This window comes from Eubalaena glacialis, chromosome 1, assembly GCF_028564815.1.
Source record: "Eubalaena glacialis isolate mEubGla1 chromosome 1, mEubGla1.1.hap2.+ XY, whole genome shotgun sequence".
In the NCBI taxonomy this organism is placed as follows: domain Eukaryota; kingdom Metazoa; phylum Chordata; class Mammalia; order Artiodactyla; family Balaenidae; genus Eubalaena; species Eubalaena glacialis.
In genome coordinates this window covers 162,107,026-162,119,729 of record NC_083716.1, presented here as the reverse complement: position 1 = coordinate 162,119,729, position 12,704 = coordinate 162,107,026, and the positions used below count along the sequence as shown (strand labels likewise).

Sequence of the window (12,704 nt, the reverse complement as noted above, 5' to 3'; positions counted from 1 at the left end):
ATCTTACACCTCCTCCCATATTAATCTAAACACTTCAGATAATTTAAATTAGAGCAGCATTTGGCATTTCCAATAAAAGGTTTTTGAATAGTAAAAAAATGTTAAGACTTTTAGAAACATTATTAAATCATTTACTCAGTAACAACAATCAGCAGATAACAGGAACACACTGCAGATACTCATTTCCCATTTGGCCTGAATAAGCAGTTTTGCTACACAATGCTATCCTAATGTAGGTTTTTCTGTGGCCAGGGAAAACAGTATTTAAAATAGTCCATCTTTCTAAAATTGAAGTGACTATTCTAAACAGGTATTTAGAAAGGAAGTGGGAACAATTAAGGCTTAATTACTATGAAAAAACAAACAGCACAATTACAAAAGAACATTTAAATAGGAAAACAAGGAAACTATACATTAAAAAATTATACATGTACACACTATATCAAAATACCTTTTCTATTTTGGTAACCAAATTTTGGAGATTAAAAACAAACTAGTTCAAGCATTTCTAAACATAAAAACTTCAGGTTTATATTTATTAAAAACAAGATAATATCAGTTTTGTTGAAGTAATCATATATACACCATGATAAATATTTGGAATTGTGAAAATGGAAATAGTGAATAGCTTTAAATTTCCTGAATATTTTCATGGCTTAAATAATTAAACTTTTTTCAGTTTTTTTTGTTGTTTTTTTTAAAATAAGTTTACTTAGTTTTAAACTCAGGCCAGTGTGCTTTTCTTAAAAGACAAAATACTTATTAAAAATGGTAGGTATTAAGGTTTGCACGAGCTAAAAAATAACATTTACATTTGCCTAGATGTAACAATTAAAAAACATACAAATTCAAGATATAGTAGGAAAATATGTAAAAAAACACATAAAGAACCATAGCCCATTAAAAAATATAAATGCACCTTCTATATATCGAAAACTAAATATTCTGATTTAAAAGTAGCTTCTGTAAAATGTCAAAGTAGTAGGCATTGTTTGCTTTCCTAATATAATGAATAAATAAGAAGTATTTCTATCTCAAACAGTACTATCAGTATTTCTTAGCAAAAATGTAGTATATACATATACATGGAAAGGCAGGCATTGATACAGGATGTTCTGCATCCAAGTTTTCGAGTTTGAGTTCCATTAAAATGTTTTCTACAACTTATAAGGACAATGCACACAGAAGTAAAAAGATGAGGTAAACATCTTACACTTTTAAGCATTACTTGAAACTTAATACTTAGATATTCCCAATGCCTAGGCTCTAGAACGATGCTTAAAAAGTCCTCCATAATGATGATGATATGACACGTATCTGAACCACATAAGCAGCAGGTTTCTTGGTCTTCTGAGTAGGCAATGATGTTCTTCCCTGTTATTACAAAGCAATCATGACTAAGTTTTGTCAAGAATATTGCTTCAGTGTGGGTTTACATGAGGCACCAAGCTACAGTAAGAGCAGCTACAATGCCATTCAAAATTGCCATACTATAGCCCATGTGGAAAGAATGTCCAGTCAGTTTCCTAGGGGGAGAAAAAAACAAACGAAAAAAGGAAAATGTAATTTGGTATAACAAAAACACCATCAGTTTTTACCGAATATGCTTACAATCTGGAAACATGTTTCCCAAATATCTTTTATACATTAATATACAAGTTAAAAAAGAGTATTAGACATCTTCAGAATTAGTAATAGATCTTAAGCTGTCAAATATAAGTCTTGGTTATCAAATATAATTTTTTCAATTTCATTACTTAGAGCAAAATGCTCAGTTTGATCCCTATAACTTCTTTACTGTGCCTCATAATCACATGTGTGTACCATCACCTAATTCTCAGGTACATATCTTGTTACATTACAAGCATGTTCTTTCATTTAAATTAGCATTGTGTTTCCCCACTCTCTTGTTCTCACTTATAATTTAAAATACATATTATTTCAAGTATTTGTCCTGTTTGTACCATTTTTTTAGATTACATGAAGGAATTCTACTTTTTCTTTGAGCACTAAAAACAGCACTTGTCCATATGTGAGTCATAAATCAGATTATGTCTTTTATAGACATTTCAGTTCTCAACTTAATAGGTTACTTAAGTGGCTTTCAATGAGTTCCTAGGTGGCAGCAAAGACACTGTTTAATGGTTACTATGAGCGCCATCTAGCTCATGTGACATTTGTTCCCTCTATCAAGCAGCAATTTTACTTATTTTACTACATTTTCTTAACACTCCTTGCACTAATTGTATTGCAGTAATACTCTTTGCTTATCCTAATAAGGATGAGACATGCTAAAAAGAATAGAAGGTAGGGTCCAATTGGTGTCAGAGGCAGAAAAGAATCTTCTCACAGGAGCAATCCAAATCAAGGACATATGAGGAGGTATACACCAGCAGTAGTAAGAATGGAAAGTCATAAGTAATAAGGGCCCTGGGCTGAGAGGGTTATCATTCCCTTTGTCCTCTTCTTTCCTAAGCACAGATCAAAGCCAGGGAAGTACTTAGATCAAAATTAACATCTGAAGACACCTCATTATAATGATTTCCAGTCCAGTAAGATCAGTGGCAGAGAGTAAAGAAGATACTCTCTTCGAAGAACAACCTCTTTGCATTCACCTGAGACTATAGAAGACCCTGATGTATCCTGACGGGCCCCTGTTCTGGTCCATCGGAGTTATTATTTACTCTCTCCACTCAATCTTACTCAACTGGGACTAGTTTAAGATGCTTCTCATGTGCCATTAAGGGCTAATCTACCTAGCTGTATTACCTACTGTACGGTAAAATAAAATAGATACACTAAATGCTTTGCTCCTTTAAGAAAAAAGAATTCCTCCAAAAATTGATTAGTGAAAAGACATCTAATCATAACTATCAGCATTATCATTCACTGTAAAAAAAAAATACTACTGACCTGAGAACATTTAAATTCATACTAACAAAGTTAATCATGGAACAGAATTTCAGGAGTTAATTGTTCTCTTCTACTAGTTTGAGACCCTGCATTCCCACAAAAATAGAAAAATCTCTAAAGTACAGTTTACTGAACTTTAGGGAATTATAATAACTACAATGTTGATATAATTGAACTTTACTGAGATATACAAGCTCAAATGCTTAGTGACCGTCACAAACCAGGCACAACAAGGAATTCTAATGGCAATGAAGAAATACTCCAGAGCAGTGGTTCTTAGTCTTTCTACCACCTCAAATGCACCATACTCCCACTGGGAACGTTGTAGCCATTGTCACACATGTACTGCCAGGCAGGGGACTAAAAATCTTTGACAAATCGCTTGATTTAAAGCTCCTTTTCAAACACCCACCATGATTTTCCTCCCTAGGAAGATACAGAGAACCCCTGGTAAGTTTTCCCTCCTATGACTCTTGTGATCTTTGAAGTCCTGTAAAAAGCTGAAGGTATCTTGATTCCCCTTTGTCAAAGCCTTTCATTTATTTCTTGTAGACGGCACGTTTTGAATTGAAAAATTATGACTAAGTATGGTGCCTATTTTACTCAATCTCTCTTTATATATATGCATTTTACTTTTTAAAGTATACACAGTAAAGTGCAAATGCCTAACATATATACAGATCAATGAATCTTTATTACGGTATACCCTCATGTACCTACCATCCAGATCAAATACAGAACAGTTCTAGCACCAGAGAAAGCTCCTTTGTTCCTCTTCCCTGTCAATATCCACCTTCCCTCCCCCAAACCCTCAGATAACTACCACACTGTCTGCTATCATGATGACTTGTTTCACCTGCTGTTGAAACTCCATTTACATGGCATCATGGTGTATTCTTTTGTGTCTGCATTCTTTCTCTCAGTAGTGTTTGTGAAATTCATCCACGGTGCTGTACGTAGCACTGGTGTGTTCTTCTGTATTACAGTTTAGTACTCCATTGCATAAAAATGCCAAAATTTATTTATCCATTCTACTACTGGGAATTCAGGTTGTTTCCAATTTGGTGCTCCTATAAAGAGAGCTACTATGAACATGATACTATGTACACACCTGTGGTGGGTGGTAAGCATCTGCACTCATTTCTCTTGGGAAGTCCTAGGAATGCAATTGCTGAGTTATAAGGTAGATGTATGGTAAATGTGGCTTTAGTAGAAAGCATCAAACATTTCCCCTAAATAGTTGATTACTTTACACTTCTACCAACAACATATGGGAGTTTCAGTTGCTCCACAGTGTCACCAACATTTACTATTATCAGTCTTTTTTAATTTTAATGGACTTACAGATTTTGTTGTTGTGGTTTTAACAGTTATTTTTCTCATAACTAATGTACTTATTGCCCAATTATTATTTCATATATAAATGTGACTGAGAAAATAAATTCATGATGAAATTCTTTCCAATTCATTCTCTCCTTATACCTAAAACATATTGTACAGATTAATTTCCCTAAAATACCCCTTTGCTCAAAATGCTTTTTTGTCAACTGGATATAAAATACAAGTGAGCAGAGCAAATAACAGAGTTAACAAGGTCAACTTTCCTTGATGTCAATTTTCAAAGATGTGGCAATGGACTAGCAAATGAGATACTGTGGTATAAAGGGAAAAGGACAAAACCAGGAGAAGTGAACTTACACACTTAAGATTTCATGGTTATCAAGTAAAGGACTGGATCAGATAAACTTAAGATCCCTTACAGTTTTAAATTTCTATGACTATTCAAGTAGCAGAGACAGAATAAGTAAAAACACTTGAATGAGATTATGTAGGTTTTTTCCTACCTATTAAAATAGGTTAATTCATCAACATTACCTGTGCTTAAACTGAAACAATGATGTAGGGAGTATAACTATCAATACCTAAATATTTTAGTACCAAAGAATCTATCAAGGAGACACACGAATATAATGAAAATTAATATATGACCTCATTTAACATACTAATCCAAAATTTTAAGACCTGACTATTCAGTTGACCATTTAAAAATAGGTAGAAAAATACACAGAGAACTCAATGACAAAACCAGAATGTTTCCCAAAGTAAGTGTTAGGATTCCTAAATGTGGATTTTATTATCCTGAGATAAAGTTCTAGTCCACTGCAATACATTTCTGAAATCAAAATGGAAATGGGAGATATTGTTTAATAAGAAAAAATTACTAGAGAAAATATGGTTACAAAGAAAGGCTCATTATAATAGAACTATTTCCATATCCTAAAAGATTAGTTATAAAAAGGTACTATTTTGTTTTGGTTCTAAAGAACTCCCTTCTAATGATAAAGAATCCTACAAAAAAGGTACTCATGTGGTTCCTGTTAGTGGTTAAGAGTTTGAGCTCTGTAGCTAAACAGAGATGGTTTGAGGGCCAAGCTTTGCCACTTACAAGGGGTATGAAGCCAGAAGAACTGTTTGACCTCTGAGCCTCAATTTCCCAAAATGGAAATAAAAATAAAATCTACCCTTATAAAGTTGTTATGAGAATCAGGTGTCTGGCACATACCAAATGATCAATAAATGTTAGCCACTATCTAGTACAGAAAAGAAAGCTTAGCTACAGATGAGATTTTTAAAAATTCTTTTCATCTTCTACTTCAACTCTTCCTTCCTTCTAAGTAAAACACCTAAATTTAGACCCATCCCCAATCCAAAACAGAGAAACAAACAATAACATACAAGCAGACCCAGGATGTTGAGGGAAGAACGAGACTGAAGAATTATAGGTTTGTGTGCATTTCTGCTTGGTATTACCCTCTTCCTATGGTTCATAATCACTCCTCCCTTTATAATTCACTAGAAAACTCAGACTTCCACTATTTATATCTAGATTTTGTAGTCTGGAAATGTACTTTCTAGCAATATATTTATATTGATATTTAACAGAAACTTGTAAAGTGAATACATCATCATATACCTTAATTATTTTCATTTATTCAGGAATGGAATACATTTCAAATTTAAGATTCAAATTAATTCAATGATTCTGGCAATTTAAGTGACTATGCTCTTACTTTTGAACCACAAATAAAAGCACTGAATAAGCCACTGTCAAAAGTTTCAAATAAATTACCTTTGTTTATTTAAGAGAGAGACCAAACAGATTAGCAGCTCTTTTTTCATTTCATGTTGTTTACTGTTTTTACTCTAACCTTGGTTTGGTTGACTCCAAACTGAATCTCTGTACTACATACTAGACTCCACTTTCTTGAAATCTTCATTCCTTACCATATTAATTCCTGTATTTCCTTTCCCTCACATATATTCCCACATTTCAGACATGTTTTTATGACAGAACTCCTGCAATTGAATACAGTAGCATCACTGCCAACTGATTTTGCTCTAAGCAGAAAGCTCTCTGCTTGCCAGAATAAGAAATTATATTAAGGTCCTACATTAAGAACCACCTGGCTATTTGTTTCTGTGTCTCACTGGCTCAGTAGGAGACAGGATGAACTAGCTGGTACTAATCTATTCCTTCTTCACACATCTGAGCTGCCTTTTATTTCTCATTCTATACCTAGCCAAGAAATCTCTAATTCCTAAAGAATTTTAAGCTGTGTGAGCTTGGTTGGAGTAACTATCAGTTCTTTATCTGGAGTCAAAAGTTCTTAACCCAAACCCAAAATCTGAAAGAAAATACTAAACCTCACCATATTTCAGTCTCTTACCAAGCATTTTTTATGTTGCTTTCAGAAACACAAAATGATACAACAAATTACTTACAGAAATTGCTGGGGAACTGTGTGTATTCCAATTAACTTTACCAGTGTTATTTAAGAAATAAGGGTTAGAATTTAAAAGAGAAAGCTTTCTTCACTGAGGAAATGCTATGTCTCTCATTAAGAAAAAACCAACATATATTACATTCACCCTTTATACTCTAAAGTTCTTTATTTTACAATTTTCTTAACTTTCTTTCCATTATTTTACTTCACCAAAATTTACAGTATGAATTCTCTATATCAGGCATTATATATGGGAGACAGAGAAGTAAGCAAGAATCAATGTTGTCCTCAAAGATGTGTCTAGTGACACAGTGCGCTAAGTAAAGTTCTGCAGACAGCATTACCTGGAAGACAAAGGAGCCATTCGATCTGTAGAAGGGGAGAGATTTTAAAGAAGAGTCAATACCTGAGCTAAAACTGAGTATGACGAATTTAGAGTTCTAAACAAATATAATATGCGCAGAAGCAACACACGATGGAGAATGCAGGAAATGGTTAATAGTTTGGTATGGTGAGAGTGAAAGACTTGGAAAGCTAACTTTCCTTCCACAGGGTGTTTAAACATGGCTCTATTATTTACAGGACTACTTTAGCCTACCTGGAAATCTAATTCTCCATCTTTAAAATAAGGTTAATAATTCCTCTCTTTAGCGTTCCTGTGAAGACTAAATGAGATACTATTAACAAGCACTTGTTGCAGTGCCTCCCATTTACTGAGCACACGATCATAAACACAATCAATGTCAACCATTATTTTTTATCCTTGACTGGCTGGAGTTACTGGGGGAGAAGGAAGAACTGAAGGTGATGCCAGGTTTCTCATTTGAGTTACTGGCTGGATGAAACACCGTTCACCATGATAGGGAACCCAAGAGAAGACACAGGTCGGTGGGAAGTGGGAAATAATGAAGTCAATTTTAGATGTGCTAAACTGCAAATACCTGTGGGACACTGAAGTAAAAACTCCCGGTAAGCAACAGGAAATGCAAATGAAAACCAAAAGGAAGATTCTCAGGACAGAGGCTCAAGATAGGCTAGACAGACTCAGAAATCTTTGGCCAGACTTCTGCTACTCAAAGTAGTAGCTTATGAAAAGGGATTCCACAAGTGAGAAATAGTGATCAGAAAGCTGGACAGAAAACAAAACAAAACAGCAGGGAGTGATGCCAGAGAAATTAAGAAAGAAAAGCATTTTGAAAAGGAATGATAAACCGTTTCAAATAATGGATTGAAAATGAATGTTAAATTTTGTAATTAAGAGTTCTGCAGTCAATTCAAGGAGAAAAATTGTAGTGTAGGAGTGAACGCACGACACACGTGGTAACAACTACAGTCACTGTGAAACAGGGACTATCTCTTCTCTAGTCTTATAAGATATTTAGCTATGAAGAGATCTGGGCATGAGGATTTTTTTCTCTAACACAGGAGAAACTTGAATGTTTAAAAAATATCCTAACAAGAATACTGGATATAAAAGGAAAGGCTGAAGATATATGAAAAAGGGAGGTGCAGTGGGAAGGGGGGTCGGTGGATCTACAACAAAGGAAGTAAAATTGGGAGAAGAACACTTTATTCTGAGATAAGAGGAATGGGTGGTATGATGAAAGTGGATGTAAATTTAAGTTTGTAATCATGAAAGGGGGAGGGAAGAAGCAGGAAGTTCTCTCATGATGACCTTTCATGAAACTGGAAGTGAAGTCCACTGAAAACTAAAATGCAAAGTGAAGATTTGGAATAGTTACAGAAAAAAATGGGAAAGGGATGTAAGATGGACGGATGGATGATGGATAGTGCTAGCTAATAAGATTCTAGTTCAGACTACAAAGGTTGTGAACTCTAGTTATTCAGATCTTACTTTGGATGATTCAACTCTGCCTTTTGATCCTTTTTATATGGAACACCACAGCCCTTGGCCTACTTTAGAATGGATTTGAGGTCTTCTGCTGTTTCAACATTTTGCTAGTTCCAGACTCTCTCCTACCTGACCTTTCTTTGACCTCTATAACTTTGCAATTTTGCAGGGCAGGCACTTCATCCTTCCTTCTCTGTACAAGGCCTGGTAAAAGGAAGCTAGTTTTACTTATAGTTCCTAGTCTATTTCTTAACCCTGAAAAATTCTTCCCATACTTGGCAAGGAAGTAACTTGTAGACTCGCAATCTAATAGAAGTGAGTAAAATACAATGGGTTTTTTATAACTGTCTCATTTATTTTGTTATAATTTTAAACATCCTCAAATTGTAAGCTTTCCTGTTTGTTCAAACAGCCTTTAGCCGACCTTTCATCACTACTTTATCATCATCATTTATTCATTAAAACTCAGATATTCAGGAAAAGTTATTATGTTTACCATTTAGGTGTGCAGTAATTATTATAAATTAGTGTAAAATGAGATTTTTAGAAATGTGTGTTATATCCTAACAACTATAAAACTAACCTGAACAAACAAGCCCACTCCATCTTACATTGACTATATATAAACATATATATACTTTTTAACCAAAAATTAGACATTTTTTATAAGCAATATCTAATTTCAGAGTTGTCTCCTAAAGGAGGTCTTGGCAAACTAAGATACACCTACCCTGCCACCTATTTCTTTTTATTGGAACATAGTCTCACTCATTCCTTTATGTATTGTCTTTGGGTGCGTTGGTGCTACAATGGCAGAGCTGAAGAGTTGTAACAGGGACCACATGGCCCACAAAGCCAAAAATACCACTTGGACCCTTACAGAAAAAGTTTGCCAACTTTTGTCCTAAAACCTTCCTCTTCAAAGTGTATTCCAGGCTTCCCTGGTGGCGCAGTGGTTGGGAGTCCGCCTGCCAATGCAGGGGACACGGGTTGGAGCCCTGGTCCGGGAGGATCCCACGTGCCGCGGAGCAGCTGGGTCCGCGCGCCACAACTACTGAGCCTGCACTCTGGAGCCCGCAAGCCACAACTACTGAGCCCGCGTGCCACAACTACTGAAGCCTGCACGCCTGGAGCCTGTGCTCCGCAACGGGAGGAGCCACTGCGGTGAGAGGCCCGCGCACCGCAACGAGGAGTAGCCCCCGCTTGCCGCAACAAAGACCATGCGCAGCAGCAAAGACCCAACACAGCCATAAATAAATAAATTAATTAATTAATTAAAAAAAAAAAAAAAGTGTATTCCAGAGATCAGCAATATATTGGCATTGCCCGGGACTTTCTTAGAAATTCAGAATCTCAGACCGCACGCCAGACATGCTGATTCAGAATCTCTCTTCAGCTAGACCTTCTGGTGATTCTAAGATCCTCAAAGTTAATACTACCACTATCTGGAAATATATAAATTAGCAAAGAGATTTCCCAGGAGATCATCACTTGAAAAATCTATCCCAATTGCTTTCCACATGAAAATTTCAAAAGCTACTATAGTTTTAAACCAAAAAAATATATAAGTTGAACAAACACTTAAAAAACTTGTTTGTTTCATTGTATCCTCATGTTCCCATACAGATTTTGACTTCTTTAAAATGTTACATGACAGATAACTCAAATAAGAAATCAGGTAAGAGACTATGCAGGAATTAAAAAAAAATAAAAAATTCTCCCATTTGTCCCTCTCTTCTTTTTGTATATATTTACCTTGCTAGGACAGTGGCTACACATTGGATGTATTGTATAAGTGTGTATGCATGTATACATTTGTATTTCTTTCTCTTTTTTTTTTTATACATTTGTATTTCAAAGTAACCTGTCAGGATAAAATACAGCAAAATATTTTTTAGAAGGAAGTGCCAGAGAATAAGACTAAAACTATCATGTTAGCTAGTTTACCAGATTTTAAGGTATAGTTATATTTGGGTGGAGTGATGTATTTCAAATGCATACACCACACAAACCATATACACACATACATATGTGTGTGTATATATATACACACACACAGTCTTAAGGTTTTAGTAATCAAGACTACAAATATAGAATTATTTTTAAAATATGTGCTATATGATTATACTATTATAAAAACAGAAATATTTGCATGTGTATAGATTTTTTAAAAATCTGAGGTATAATCCCCAGTCTGTTAACATTAGTTAGTTCAGAGTTATTTAAAATAAGATTTTGCAGCCTTTAACTTTCTGAGTTATATAATTCTGTGATGCATGTATTAATTCTGTAATCATTAAAAAAAAACCAGTAAGGGGAAATTTTAAATCAGTCACTGTCCTAGCAAATAAATTTCTCAACTATTATTTGAAATAGAAAATGCCATTAAAATATAAAGTCGTTAGAAAAATGACTACTGGCTTCAAGGTTTCATGATAAATCTGAGGTAAAGATTATCTGGAGAAACATATACTTAAAAGATGTAAAAAGTGAGGAAAAAAGTATAAATGTATATACTTAATGTTGAGCTATAATGTATCATTCTTAATACCTAGAAGTTGATGTTGAACATTTTGAGCATTTACTCCATTGCCTCATTAGCCCTGTAATTAGGCTAATGATGTGCATTATGAATAAGTATCAGTTATAAAGTAGCCAACATTTTAATGGAGCAAGTTGATTTATCAATCTACACAATATGTTATAATGGAATGCAAAATTTCAGCTTTAAGGATTATCTCATTTTTATTTTGTTTTCCCCATATACTCCTTTATTATCCTTTTAATGTCCATGGGATCTGTAGTGATGTCCCCTCTTTAATTTCTTTTTTGTTTAAAATTTTTATTGGAGTATAGTTGCTTTACAATATAAAGTGTGTTAGTTTCTACTGTACAGCAAAGTGAATCAGCAATACGTATGCATATATCCCTTCTCTTTTGATTTCCTTCCCATTTAGGTCACCACGGAGCACTGAGTAGAGCTCCCTGTTCTATACAGTAGGTTCTTATTAGTTATCTATCTTATACATGGTATCAATAGTGTATATATGTCAATCCCAATCTCCCAATTCATCCTACCCCCCACTTTCCCCCTTGGTATCCACACATTTGTTCTCTACATCTGTGTCTCTATTTCTGCTTTGTAAATAAGATTGTCTATACCAATTTTTTCAGATTCCACATATATGCATTAATATATGATATTTGTTTTTCTCTTTCTGACTTACTTCACTCTGTATGACAGTCTCTAGGTCCATCCATGTCTCTACAAATGACCCAATTTCATTCCTTTTTATGGCTGAGTAATATTCCATTGTATATATGTACCACATCTTCTTTTTCCATTCGTCTGCTGATGGACATTTAGGTTGTTTCCATGTCCTGGCTATTATAAATAGTGCTGCAATTAAGAATGGGGTGCATGTGTCTTTTTGAATTCTGGTTTTCTCTGGGTATATCCCACTAGTGGGATTGCTGGGTCATATGGCAGTTATATTTTTAGTTTTTAAAGGAACCTCCACACTGTTCTCCATAGTGACTGTATCAATTTACATTCCCACCAACAATGCATGAAGGGTTTCCTCATTTTTAAAAGACTTTCTTTTCCTTAGCACTAAGTTTCCTAGCTATACTGCCACTTCTCTGGTCCTACTTCTGCTTCTCAAGCATAAGGTTAGTCTTCATGATCTCTTTAATCCCTTCTGGATCTCAATTCTGCAATAATTATGCCTCCATATATACACTAAAGTCCTTCATCTACAATTTTACCAACTAGAAATTTTAATTGAATCACAACCCTATGCTTTGCTGGTGTGATATTAATAACATAATAACTACAGGCTCTGAAAGATCCTAACAATGAACAAAGTTCTTTAACATGGAATTAAAATGTATACATTTGAGATATCTCTCATTGTACTACAATTCCCTGAAAATCAGTCAGAGAGAAATAAATGTATATCTGGTTGGATGAAACTAAATACTAACCTACAGTCTACTTTACTTATATGCAGCAGTCTACTTGGTTGCAAACTGAATTATGTCAGACATGTTAACTTTATTCACCAGTGTATCGAGGTAGCAAAATGCCTTAGGATATCTATCTGTCCTGGACACTACCTTGGTTAGACAAAGTCCTTATTCATTAGAAAGTG

General features: G+C 34.6%; 1 protein-coding gene across 1 annotated transcript in view; it reads right to left on the bottom strand.

Moving 5' to 3' along the window:
* Positions 1-808: 808 nt before the first annotated feature.
* Positions 809-12,704, bottom strand: part of ARL6IP6 (ADP ribosylation factor like GTPase 6 interacting protein 6) — a 35,463-nt gene continuing 23,567 nt past the window's right edge. The window contains exon 4 of the mRNA XM_061183975.1: positions 809-1,526. Within this exon, the coding sequence (XP_061039958.1) occupies positions 1,433-1,526 (94 nt within the window). The 3' untranslated portion in view covers positions 809-1,432. The remainder of the gene's footprint in view (positions 1,527-12,704) is intronic.